The 14365-nt window shown below is 39.3% G+C and overlaps 1 protein-coding gene across 1 annotated transcript; it reads left to right on the forward strand.

Annotated features, from left to right (window-relative positions):
• Window positions 1–11060: 11060 nt before the first annotated feature.
• On the forward strand, window positions 11061–12665 carry LOC141595077 (uncharacterized). Its single transcript, XM_074415051.1, has 4 exons — window positions 11061–11238; window positions 11389–11692; window positions 11807–12001; window positions 12131–12665. Exons 1-4 carry the CDS (start codon window positions 11061–11063, stop codon window positions 12663–12665), a joined length of 1212 nt encoding a protein of 403 aa, XP_074271152.1.
• The last annotated feature ends 1700 nt before the right edge of the window (window positions 12666–14365 follow it).

Genomic DNA, 14365 nt, shown 5'->3' on the forward strand with positions numbered 1-14365 from the left:
TACATTAATGATACAAAAAGGTAAATAACAATAATAAAAGAGAGATTTACACCCTCAGACTTACATGTTTGACGAAACGAGATGAACTAAGTTTACGATTAGTGATGCTCGACTCGAATGTAGACGAAAGTGCCCTCGTAAGAGGAAAACGATTAGATTAATTAAGTTGATTAGTTGTGGAGTTGGTCAAATTGGTCGGTCATGCAAACGAGGCTGGTACTCAGAAGGATCCGAGCTTACGTGGTCGAATGTTCAAGCACGTAGACGCCAAAAAGTAAGAACAAAGGTCTAGAATGCAAAGGGAGAAGAGAAGGGCGGACACTCGCGTGAGAAATATGAGGAGCGAAGGCTCCTATTTATACTAATCACGTGAAGGAATAGGGTTTTCGGAGAGACTTTGGAAGTGAATCTCGGAAAGATATGAAAAAGATACGAAAAATACGCAGAAAAGGACTGGGAAGAGGCGCAGGCCATCACTTCGTCTCTTGGAAGAGAGCGCAAAGACACTGCTTTGCGTCTGTTCCCATGTGGTTTCCTCCTGCGGAAGAAAGATTTCCGTGTTTAAGTTATGGAATAACGGGATAATTTGGTTTTCCTTAATATTTTGTATGAATATTACGGGAAATTGTTTACCAAAGATTAAAAGATTGTGAAATTTTTATAAAATATGGAATAGAAATCTCCGAACATTCCAACATTCGACTCGGGATTTAACGGTTATCAGAAAATGAAGACGGTTTTAGGCCCGGACTCCAAATGTACTCTAATTACTGTCAAAATGACCGTATCGGCACGTAGATGACAACTAAGAGGTAGACATCAGTGTTTGAGCAATCACTTGACGATAAACTTACGAACTGTCACAAATCGTTCCGCGTACCAAACATGCGGCACAATCATCACCGGGTGGTTTGCGGGAGGTGCAGAAATAAGGTATCTACGAACATGTGGTTAGGGATAGTGGTTTTACAAGTATTGAGTCGCTTTTATTCGCTTTGTTTTTTTTTTTGGTTGAATGTGAGCTTATTTTATTAAAACCTTAACAAAGAGATTACATAGTCCATACAGTCCATTTTTTGTCTACTTCAACATCTATTACTTATACAATAAGATCAACTTTTTGAAGCCATAGACGATCTTGCATTCTAACAACACCTGCAACCTTCATTCGAATTCTTGCATAAACCAGTCTTCTAATTTCCTGCACCACCCTAGTAGGGCATTTAATACAATTATCCCTCCTGCAAGCATTCCTTTCAAGCCAAACATAGTACCAGAAAGCTGCCAAAGCCACCCTGCAAACTCTCTACTGTAGCACTGACAAACCCAGACCCTGGGGATCAATCTGAATCTGCAACCAACTCTCCAACTGTTCTTTTATCTGTTCACTGTATTTGCATCTACTGAAGAGATGCTCATGCATTTCAATTCCATCTTCACAGATAACACACTGGCTGTTATCACTAATCTGTAGTCTGAATAGCTTCTCACGTGTGTTAAGAGCCTCTTGCTTAATCAACCAGCAAATAATAGAATGCTTTGGAATACACCAAGCATCCCAAACATCCTTATACCAACCAACAGGGGGGTGTCCTCCCTGCAACAACACATACCCAGACTTGATGCTATAGCCCTTAGGATCATGAACCCAATGATTATTCACATACCCACTGGAAATCATTTATTCGCTTTGTTGATGTTTAAGTTGTTTGAAAGAAAAAAATCAGATAATTATGTCGTCTGATTACAGCAAAGTTGTCTTAAAACTGTTATAACTTGAGATGCATAAATGATTTTAATGTGATTCCAATTGGAGGTGATAGCTTGTTCTTTTACGATTCTAACGATAGGTCACACGCCCAAAACGACCAAGAAATGAGTGAGTTATGACCGTTTTACGAAAACTGGACAGTGCTGAGAAATGCGTAGGGTACTCGATCGAGTGGCCCTTACTCAATCGAGTGCACCTCTGTACTCGATCGAGTACCCCTTACTCGATCGAGTAGCCCTGGTAATTTTTATATACATGTCTCTGACTTTCACCTACTCGATCGAGTAAGTTATTTACTCGATCGAGTGGCCTGTACTCGATCTAGTGACCCCTGTTTTGGGTCATATGCCTATATTTTGACTTTGTTGCATATCATGTTTAATTCAAAAGTGTTATTTTGCTTCTTTATGCATTGTTTTACATGTATGCTGGTCTTGATGCGTAAGTTACCTAATATTATGGTGTAGTGAGTGGCACCTTATGGTGGGTATGAATTCGGTGGGAGGACATAAGTTATATGTGGTTGTGATAGATAGAGGAAAAAGAAAAGGAAGATTGGCAAGGCTTAATTGAGGCATAAAGCATGTTTTGTGAGATGAGATGAGTGATATGATTGTGTGTTGAGTAATGTAAAAGTAAGTGAATGTGGGCAAAGGGCGATGTAAGTTTATGGAACGTGAGAATAAAAGAATGAAATGAGAGACGCATATGGTGGTAACTGTAACATTCCGTTTGACCGTTTGACGTCTATGAGTGTCGGGAGAGTTTATGATGTAGTTGATACGATATCGTGAGCCATGTTGTGGAGGTAGGAATAGTTAGTGGAGTTGGTGTTACGAGTTCATGTTTGGGTTGGAATTTTGTTTTGAGTTCTTAGTCACGTTGTTGTGTCTTGATCGAGTTAGTATGTTTGTTTTTATGTATGGGTTGAACTTCGGGGACGAAGTTCTTTTTAAGGAGGGAAGACTGTAATACTCCGTATTTATAAGTCTCTGGGTACTCTATCGAGTAGGCCTTACTCTGTCGAGTAAGGGTGAGTTGCGTTTTAAAATAGTTTCTGACCTTGGGTACTCGATCGAGTAGCCGGTTTTACGGGGAGTTTTCTCGGGTTTTGTTAATTATGCGATTAAGGTATATAAGCTTTGTCGTCATTATTCTAAATCACTTTTGCAAAACCTAAATTACTGTTTAAGAGAGAAAGCAAGCAAGTTCTTCATCCTAATCGCATTATTAGCAATACCCGGAGTTTGGAAGGTCAGTTCTCGTCGTTGGTTATACCGTTGAGTTCCTTGCGTCGAGGGTAAGATCTATGTACCCTTTTTATTGTCTTTCCTTTGATTTGGTTAAACCCTAATTTTGGGAATTGGGGGTTTTGTTGTGTTATATGCATGGTAATGATTATGTGTATGTATGATAGGAGGACGATTTGTAGAAGAGGCTTTTTCATACAGCTGTAGAGACCGTCTGATTGTTGTGCTTTCCAGGTAGGATTTCCTACTCAGTATTAGTCCCATAATGGGATGATTGTTGATGTGTTGAGATTGATTGTTTAATATCGTAATTGTGTTGTGACGGTGGTTGATTGTGATTATTGATTAACATCGTAATTGTGTTGTGACAGTTGTGATTGTGATTGTTGTCTCTGGTTCTCGAGATGCGTTCTTGGCTGGGTGGAGTCACTTGCGGGAGTGGCTTCACGCCCTAGTTTCGCCCTTCGTGGAACCCGCCACGGAAGGGGATGTGCACATTAATGGACAGGGTTATCGCTCGGTATGATGAGCGGGGCTTAGGCGGAACGGCTGCGGTCCCCCATCGGCGGGGCTGGTCCAAAGGTGGACGATCGTAATGAGATGATGGGAATTGGTGGTGTGTGTGTGTGTGTGTGACAGTTCAGCTGTCTGTTTATCTTATTGTTGATATATATGTAAATTTTGTGATTAGTACTGACCCCGTTTAAATGTTTTAAAAACTGTGGTGATCCATTCGGGGTGGTGAGCAGGTTGCTTAAGCGGTATATCTTGGATACGCGTGGGATCCGGCCGGATGGAGTCATCACATATCGTAGTCTTTAGTCTTCCGTTGTGTTTATTAGAACAGTTCCTTTCAGTTGGTTTATAGTTTGAGAACAGTTGTATTTTGCTTACAGTTGGTTTTGTAATGTAATCACTTAAACTTATTTAATAAAGTATGTTTCTTCATTGTCTTATGATTATCATGCCTCGGGTAACCGAGATGGTGGCATCCTTATACCTGAGTGGTCCTGGTAAGGCACTTGGAGTATGGGGGTGTTACAGTAACTTTGGATGTTTAAGGATTATGAAGGGAGGTAGTTATCACTCGGTTGGTTAAGAATATATGTAATGGAAAAGTCGTTATAGGTAAATGGAAAGTAATGGTGTATTAAGAGCTTAGATTGAGTTATGCAGCGATGTGGATTTGTGGATTGAGATTTAGTTTGGGAATTTGGTTATCAAGAGGTGGAACTAATGTGTGATTTCCTTGGGCAGTTAGCAGTATGAAATGAGTTTTGGGATTGGAAAAAAAAAAGATGGAGTTGACTGACCGTGTAGATTGATTGGTGATCAGTGAGAGTGATAGCATGATAAGAGAAGATCCATGGTAAGGAAGAGCGAGATAATATCGATAAGAAATAATGGAATTTGAGTTTTGGAGCAATGAGAAGGTAATCGGAGCACTAAAGAGTTAGGAAGAAGTAATAAGGAGTTTTATGGTTAATTGATTTTGTCGAGTGTAAAAGAAAAGAATGAGGGGAGTAAAACTAGGAAAATGTTGACCGGAGTTATGTGATAGAGAGGTAAGGAGTCGTCGAGATGTGTGATACCAATCATGAGGATGTTAGTTAATGGTTATATAGGAGTTTCGGGACAACATGATTAGTCTTGAGTTTTGAGGAATTAAGGAAAGTAAGAAGTTGGTAGAATATCTGCATGATATGAGATTTTGGTGGAGAGTTAGATGATGATACAATTAAGGATAGTATTGGGAAGAATGTTGAGGTAATTTTGTTGATGGATTTGATGTTCGTTGTTTGGGATGTTAACCAAAGATAGAAAAGAAATCGTGATGTTTAAAGATGAGTGTAAGAGGTTTGATGTCCGGACAGTGGTAGTGTTATGGTTTGTGACTAGTGGTTAAGGGTGATGGTATATTAGAAAGGTAGAAATTCTAAAGAGGTTGATTTTGTAGAGACCAGATTGATATGTATGGTTGTGAGAGAGTATAAGATGTGGTTATATGAGGCGGTTGTTAGTAGTTGAGTATTAATGGTATGGTTACAATTGGCAGGGGGTGATGGATATGCGAATGGGAGAATATGTTATGAGGGATATACGAGTTAAGCTCGGGTGAGAGGTAACTTTTATCAGGTGGTAACTTACGTGATCAGGATTGACTAGTTGGATGTGATTATGGGTCTAAGATGTATATAAATGTTTGTGTGAGGTTGTGACCTCACGAGAAGCGGTACGGTGTGATAGTTATAATGTTGTTATCTGAATGTTCTGTAATATATGTTGGATACGGTAACTTAATGGAATGATGACCAAAAGTGATAGTTTGGGTGGTCTGACATGACCGTTATACTTGCATGTGTATTCATGATATATGTTTATTCCGTGAAAAGGTATGGATGGTATGCATGAGATTCTTGTCTGTTATTCCGTATGATATATGGTGTTGTGATCTAGTAAAGCAGTCTTGAGTAAGTTTTTCTTGTCCGAGATGTTATATTGAGTCAGTGTTTATGGGATTGTGTATGTTGTGATGTCTATCGGTGTGGTTGTGGTGCCTCGGGTGGTGATCCGGGCACGGTACTTAGTGTTGTGATGCGGGTATTTTCGCATTGTTGTGTGGCTGTTGGTGGCGGTGTTGCGATGCCGTCATCGGTTGTGGTGGAGTAGGCGAGATGATTATGATACGAGTTTTCGAAAGTACATACCAGTTAAACATAGATTGTTATTTTGTTTGCTGCTGTTCCTTGTGAGTTTTGGTTGAACATGTAGACTGTTGTTTTGTTTGTTGATGTTTCTTACCAGTTTCAGTTTGGGAATGAGGGTAGAGTATGATATGAAAGAGAGTTGTATATGTTTTCGTTGTTGTCATGGTATAGTGATATTCTGTTGATGGGACACAGTTGTGAGAGGTTGTTACAGTAATTTTGACCTTGTTTTAAGATGAGGCATCGGTAGTCATAGTCATGGCAAGTGATTCGTGGAACATGTGTTATAATGATCTGAAAGCGGCAGGTGGTTCATAATCTTTTGTTGAGATAGTGAGTGCAGGGTATTGGGAATAGGTGTCATGTTAAGTTATGTATGAGTTTTGCGGTAATGAAAGAAAAGAACTTGAGGATCTAGTGTGAGTGTACGTAACAAGTGTGGATCGTGAGTTATGCTTTTGGCGATGGGAGTTTTATATAGTTCATATAGAGAGGTATGCCATGTTGCCGTAACGTGGAAGAGTTGAAGTTCTGGGTTAAGCTAAAGATTTTGAGGTATAGGTTAGGTGGTGTACCGAATGAATTGAGGGATGAGAAATGTTTAAGTAAGAGAAGCTTGGATATATGATTAGCGAGTGTTTAGATTATAGGCGGTTATCTATGACATGTGATGGTGATGAGAATAATGAGAAGATATAACTAAGGATATAGTATTAGTGAGTTACGAGGACGTAACATTTATCTTAAGAGGAGTAGGATGCGATAAAACAGAGTTTGATGATTGTGCATGTCGTAGTATAATTCGAAGTAGAGTGTTGGTGTAGCATAAAGAATGAAGTTTTATATATTGTGGTTGATGTTGTTAAAAGGCCATGGCCGTGCTTATAGTAATGTGATGTTTAGAAGTGTGAGAATATTTCACTAGTGTTGACAGTTGGAGGATGAGGTTATGAGTGTGAGTAAACTTCGAGGACGAAGTTCCTTTTAAGGGTGGTAGAATGTAACATTCTGTTTGATGTCTGTGAGTGTCTTGATATTGGATTTGGTAGTGGATGATATATTATGGAGCTAGCAGCGTTAGTGGATGGTCGTTAGTAGTGTATGGAGTTAGTGTCGGGAGAGTTTATGATGTAGTTGATACGACATCGTGAGCGATGTGTGGAGGTAGGAATAGTTGGTGGAGTTGGTGTTAAGAGTTCATGATTTCATGTTTTATAAGTTGAGGTTTTGTTTTGAGTTCTTAGTAGCTTTGTTGCGTCTTGACCGAGTTAGTATGTTTGTTTTTATGTATGGGTTGAACTTCGGGGACGAAGTTCTTTTTAAGGAGGGAAGACTGTAATACTACGGTTTCATGAGTCTCTGGGTACTCTATCGAGTGGGCCTTACTCTGCCGAGTAAGTGTGTTTTGCGTTTTAAAATAGTTTCTGACCTGTTGGGTACTCGATCGAGTAGCCTTGGTACTCGATCGAGTAGGCGGCACTCGATCGAGTACGCGATTACTCGATCGAGTAGCCGGTTTACGGGGGGATGATTTGTCGGGTTTTGTTAATAATGCGAATTAATATATAAACACTTCCGTCACTTTCATAATACACTTTTACAAACCTAATTACTTTCAAAAGAGAAATCAATCTACGTACTTCGCATTCATCGCATTATTGACAAATCCCGGAGCTTGGAAGGTCGGAATTCATCTTTCTTTACATCTTTGTGATCCTTGCGTCGAGGGTAAGATCTATGTACCGAATTTATTATATTTAATTAAGTCCTGTTAAACCCTAATTTTGGGAATTGGGGATTTGTGTTAGTTTTGTGTGGTTAGTGATATATGTGATGTTATGTTAGGAGGAGGATTCGTAGAGGAGGCTTTTTGATAACAGTTGTTGAGATCGTCATCGTATTGCATTCCGGTAGGGTTTTCCTACTCGGTATTAGTCCCATAATGTGTTGGTGGTGATTTGTGATTGTTGATTGTTATCATACGAGTATTGTGACGGTTGTTGGTTTTGATTGCTGTTTAGTAGTTGTGATTGTTTGTATCTGTCTGGGTTCTTCGGGGCGCGTCCCTGGCTGAGTGGAGTCACTTGCGGGAGTGGCTTCACGCCCATTATTCGCCTTCTGTGGAACCCGCCACAGAAGGGATGTGCAAATTAATGGATTTGGGTTTATCGCTCGACGGAGATGAGCGGGGATTAGGTGGGAATGGCTGCGGTCCCCCACTGGCGGCGTGGAGTGACTTGTTGCGATGGGCACCCTGGGAGGGCTAGACACTTTAGTGTGTAGTCAGTATTGTGGAGTTGGTGATGAAGTTCGGAGTATATCTGTGACGATTGAGCTGTGTTGTTTGTTGTGTTGTTGGATTATACAAATTGTGTGCTTAGTACTGACCCCGTTTAAATGTTTTAAAAACTGTGGTGATCCATTCGGGGGTGGTGAGCAGTTATTGAGCAGGTATGATTGATGCGCATGGGATAGCTGGGATGAGTCATCACGTGGCAGTTAGAAGTCTTCCGCTGTGTCAGACGATGTCTAGTAGCTTTGATAGTTTTATCAGTGGATCGTTTGAGTACTTTGTATTTCATTTAACAGTTTTGTTTGAGACAAGTAATCAATTAATTTATATTTACTTTTTAAGTACGTTTCTTTATTGTCTTATGATTATCATTGCCTCGGGTAACCGAGATGGTAGCACTTACATGCCTTAAGTGGGCCTGGTAAGGCACTTGGAGTATGGGGTGTTACAGATATGGTGTTGATAAGCTTTCGTTCTTACCGAATGGCATATTTCTAGTAATATTTAAGACAAAGGAACAACAACTGGTTTTGAATAATGGTCATTTGATTTTTGACAATAAACCGGTTATAATTAAGGAATGGAAACCTGATTCTGAATTAATTAAACACGATGTCCAAAAGGTTCCTATATGGATTAAGATGTATGGTTTAGATGTTAAGTTTTGGGGTGCTGGTTGCCTGGGGAAAATAAGTGGTGAGATTGTTAGATACATCAAAAGCGATGATGCCACCTCCCACAAAATGTTTCTAGGCTTTGCACGTACCATGGTGGAGGTTGATATTGGTCAGAATTTCCCAAAGGAGATTCAATTTCTGGATGAAATTGGTAAATTGCAGACTGTTAGGGTTGAATATGACTGGTTGCCTTTGTCTTATTCTGCTTGTAAAGGCATGGGTCATGTTGCAGACCAGTGCAGGAAGGGTAAACCTTGTGTGGAGCCAAAAAAGGTGTGGAAACCAAAGGTTCAGGCCCCTGTGCCTGTGCAAACTAAGGTGGTGCCAGGGAAGGTGAGGACTCATCAGTCTAAACCTATTACCACCCCTAAGATTGTGACTGAGGTTGTCACGCCTGTGGTGAGGTCCAAACCAGCTGAAGTGGATGTTTCATTGCCCAGAAGGATCTTGTCTCGAATGATGAGGAATGATAGTGAGGGGCCTCGTGTGGTTACTTCATGAGGATTCTCTTTTATGGATGCTCTCAGTCATTCCATACAAAGGCAGAAAGCTAATTTTGTGTTGAATAGAAGTGCTGAAAAAGGAGAAACCAGTAGCAGTAGGATTGAAAATGGGTAGCTGCGGTTTCTGGAATATAAGGGGTATGAATAATCCTAACAAACAAAATGAAATAAAATGGTTTTTGAATCATAATAAGTTGGGATTATTTGGTTTATTAGAAACAAAGATTAATAGTAGTAATTGGAATAAAGTTAGGAATAATCTCTGTGATAGCTGGTGTGTTTGCACTAACATTAGCTGTCATAAGGGAGGAAGAATTTGGCTCATTTGGGATCCTAATTTGTTTGATGTTGACATTAAAAGTGTGGCTGCTCAGCTCATTCATACTAAAGTGATAGACAAAGTCAGAAATAAAATTTTGTTTTTCACCATTGTGTATGGGTTTAATAAAGCAGCTAAAAGAGATAGTTTATGGACGGAGCTTAGAAGTATTAATCTAAGGGTTAATGCACCATGGCTAGTATGTGGTGATTTCAATGCTATTTGCGGTGTGGATGAAAGAATTGGAGGCTCTAGTGTGTCTAGAGCTGACATCCTTCCTATGCAAAAATTTCTACATGATAGTAATATGCATGATATGAAAGCAACTGGCTCTTTTTTTACTTGGACAAACAAGCATGAGGTTGGTGACAAGGTCTATAGCAGGACTGATAAGGCCTTTATAAATGATGAGTGGCTTGATCAGTATCCTGGGGGGTATGCTAATTTCTTACCTGAAGGGCTATTTGATCATTGCCCTTGTGTGATTCATTTTGAGGAGCAACTTATTAACAGGAATATCCCCTTTAAGTACTTCAACATATGGTCTATGGCCCCTGACTTAGATCAGATAGTGAAGAGTGGTTGGTCTGGTACCGTAAAGGGAAGTCCTATGTTCCAAGTAGTGACAAAGTTGAAAATGCTGAAGAAAGATCTAAAAAAGTTTAATAGAGATCAGTTCAGTGATGTGGAGAACCTTACTCATGTCACTGAATTGTCTCTAAAACATTTTCAAACTCTTCTAAGTACTGATCCTTTAAATGAGGACCTTGTTATTGCTGAGAAGGAATGCTCTCAGGAACTGAGGTTTCTGCGGGAAGCTAGAGCCAAGTTTCTCAACCAGAAATCTAAAGAGAAATGGATAAAGGATGGGGATGAGAACTCTGCCTATTTCCATACAAGTATTAAGAGGAGAAGGGCCAGGAATAGGGTGTACCAGATTAGGGATATGCATAATAATCTATGTACTTCCTATGAGGAGATTAAAAAAGTTTTTGAGCTGTACTATCAGCATATTTTGGGGTCATCCAAACCTGTGCAGAGGTTGAATGAAGGCATTGTTAGAGCTGGGAAATGTCTGGAGCCACAGCATATTTCTTCCCTGTTGGCTCCTTTAACTGATTTAGAAATTAAGTCTGTTATGTTTGATATACCAGGGGACAAGGCTCCTGGACCTGATGGGTTTATTAGTCAATTCTACAAGGATACTTGGCATATCACTAGACAGTCAATCATTAATGTTGTGAAAAATGTGTACCAAACTGAAAATTTACTTAAGCAGAGTAATAATACCATAATTACTCAGGTGCCCAAGGTAGATATTCTTGATAATGTGATGCATTATAGACCTACTGCTTGTTGCAATACCTTATACAAGTGTATTTCCAAAGTTATCTGTAATAGACTGAGTACAATTTTGCCTGATATTGTGAGTCCTTCACAAGGAGCCTTCATCATAGGAAGGGATATAGTGGGAAACATTCTTATTTGTCAGGACTTGGTTAGATTGTACAAAAGGAAGACATGTTCCCTAGAGTGCTCATGAAGATTGATTTGCAAAAAGCATATGATTCGGTTGAATGGGCTTTTGTGGGTGATCTTTTGAAAACACTAGGTTTCCCAGCACAATTTATCAAGTTGGTTATAAACTGTGTGACTTCTCCATCATATTCCATTGCCTTAAATGGGGAGGTGTTTGGTTTTTTCAAAGGCAGGAGAGGTTTGAGGCAGGGTGATCCATTATCTCCCCTCCTCTTTACCTTATGCTTAGATTATTTAAGTAGAATTTTATGGGTGACTCAGAAACATGCCAGATTCAGGTATCATCCTTTATGCAAGAGTGTCCAGTTAAGTCATCTGTGTTTTGCAGATGACTTAATTATGTTTTGCAAAGGAGAGAAGGGATCTGTGGAGCTTATGATTCATGCTTATGAGCTGTTTTCTAGGGCTTCTAGTCTTGTGATGAACAAAGGCAAGTCTAACATCTACTTTAATGGAGTAAGTGAAGGGATTATGGCTGATATTGAATCATTGTCTGGTATGAAAAGGGGTGTTATTCCTTTTAGATATCGGAGGGTGATAGTTTCCCCTAAAAGATTATCAGTCATGGACTGCAACTGCCTTGTTGAGAAAGTTGTGGAGAGAATAAGGGGGCTTGGTAGCAGGAAACTTTCGTATGCTGGGCGTCTGGTGTTGATCACATCTGTCCTGCATACTTTGCATTCCTATTGGGCATGAATTTTCATTCTTCCCAAGACTGTTATTCATAGAATTGATGCAATTTGTAGAAAATTTCTATGGCATGGAAAGGAAACTAAAGAGAGTCCTGCTCTTGTGGCTTGGGACATCATTTGCAGGCCAAAAAAGCAAGGAGGTCTGGGTTTGAAAAACCTGCAGTTATGGAACACAGCTGCCATAGGAAAGTATGTTTGGTGGATTGAGAGCAAAGCTGATCATCTGTGGGTTAAATGGGTGCATGCTGTGTATATAAAGGCTAAGGATTAGATGAGCTATGAACCTCCTATCTCCTCTAGCTGGGCTTGGAGGAAGATTTGTCAAACTAAGTCTATTCTGAAGCCTTTTATTACTGGCATTTGTACTTATTCTATCAGGGATGGTCACAAATGGTTGCAGCCTGCTCTTGCAACTGTCAGATGGGCTCCTTGGGTGGGAATTAAGCTTATGCTACCTAAGCATAAGTTCTTTACTTGGCTTGTTACTCAGCAAAGGTTACTCACTCAAGACAGGTTGGTTAAGATGCAGATTATCTCAGACAATCAGTGCTACTTATGTGGGTTACAGGAGGAGTCTCATAAGCACCTGTTTTTTGAATGTGTGTATAGTTCTCAGTGCTTGTGTTTGATCTCGCTGTGGGTAGGGGTCCATATACCTGAGCAGAATGTGGTTCAATGGTGGCTCAGTCTAAGGAACCGATCTTTACTGAAGAAGCAGGTGATAGCTACTGTGGTGTGCAGTCTGATGTACTATATTTGGGAATGCAGAAACAAGTGCAGAATAGAAAATAGTTTAATCAGACCTAAAGTGTTATGTAAACGGCTTAAAAGCCAAATCAGTGATAGATTACGGTGTATTAACGTAGTCAGTAAGTGTCGAGCAACCACTGTTTGGTTGGAGGGCTTGCAATAAGTCCCCATCTGAGTAGTTGGAAGCTTTGAGGTTTGTATGATGGAAATTTGAGATTAATGTCAACTTACATTTTCCCAAAAAAAAAAAAAATGTCAACGGGTTTTTATTTAAATGAGACCGTTTTCAATAGATTTATTGACCATGGTTTTATTTTTAACCGTAATCGAATTTATAAATATTTTTTTAAAAAAAATTGTTTTAGCAGGTTCCAGCAGCTGCTGAAATGCTAATTTTTGCAGTAGCAGGTTCCGCTGAAATGCTACTGCAAAATAGCATTTCAGCAGCTGTGCATTGCAAAATTTCAATCCTGCAACATCAGAATATTACACAGATTGATCTATTCAACCCAGCATCAAAATATTATAAACAGGGTGACCAAAACTAATTACACATGGCTCTATATACACACATACATAATGAGCAGACTATTGACCATCCGCTAATGAAAACAAATAAGTGGCCCACTTATTTCTCATGTCGGCGATGTCTTCCTTCGAATAGGTTGGATCTTTGTTGTTGATTGAAGGTGGGAACTACAAATCAAAATATACTTAATCAAAATAGACACAATAAGTGGAATATTACACAGAATTAAACCCAAGTTATGTTTGAAATAGTTATTAAAACACATTAACCGGTGACTCTATGTTGATATACTTTCGGGTGATAATCTCCCACATGGACCGACAACAGAAAAAGGCGCATTTTTTGCTGTCTGGTTGTAGAGGAGACTATTATATAAATCACATACAAATAAGCTAAATTAGTTCAACCTCTCGCAAAAACATAAATTAAATTATAGGAGTACTTACTAAGAATACACTTACTTTTATCGTTACAAAAGTTAGACTTGATGCTCCAATTGCTTCAACACACTAATTCATAAATATATACAGGAAATTATAATTAGCATTTGGCTCAGTAATACTGATGGGATATTAAAAGGAGCCTTGTTTTCAAAGGTCATACAATAACAATTGACACTATAATGTAAGGTTGTAAACTTACTCAGTCATCATCTTTACAAATTTCTTACTGGGACTATGTCCGCAAGAGTCAATCCAGTACACTATGCCTTTTTTTCACACTGATTGTCGTTAGCAGCCATTGCTTGCTATGAAATATTGAAAATTGAACTGTTAGTTCATATACATGCATGTAAGCGTGTTAATAAATGAATAGAATCGTGATTCATTATAATAAAGTACTATACATACTGATTCTCATTATATGGGGCAAACTATAGGCTTTTGGGCGTCATCAACCGTTCAGCAATTTTATCGATGTAGTCTATGTATTTGTATCCAATCACCTTGTGAGAGAACAATTCAGATGACACGAATCCGTAGTCATGAGAAACATAGTTCCCCTCAGCGATGTGTGTACACAGGTACCTATTACGTCAAATGGAACGAAGAATGTTATTTTCATTGATGATTTAAATAAACATCACTATTCGTAAAACCAAATGCCAAGTTTTAATTAAAAAACTTGCTCATCCAAATTACAATGTGCATGGCATCTAACTCGTCAAGGTCGAGAAACTGACACAGTGATTCCCCATCCATAAGAACAGTTGTACCTTCGCCCATAACATCCTCTCTGATCTCAATAATGAGTACTTCCCTGATAGCTAGCTTCCTTTCAGCCAGCTGGTGCAAAGCTACCAACGTTGGAGTATTCAATTTTTGCTTATAATC

Source organism: Silene latifolia, chromosome 8 (assembly GCF_048544455.1).
Source record: "Silene latifolia isolate original U9 population chromosome 8, ASM4854445v1, whole genome shotgun sequence".
NCBI classification, from domain to species: domain Eukaryota; kingdom Viridiplantae; phylum Streptophyta; class Magnoliopsida; order Caryophyllales; family Caryophyllaceae; genus Silene; species Silene latifolia.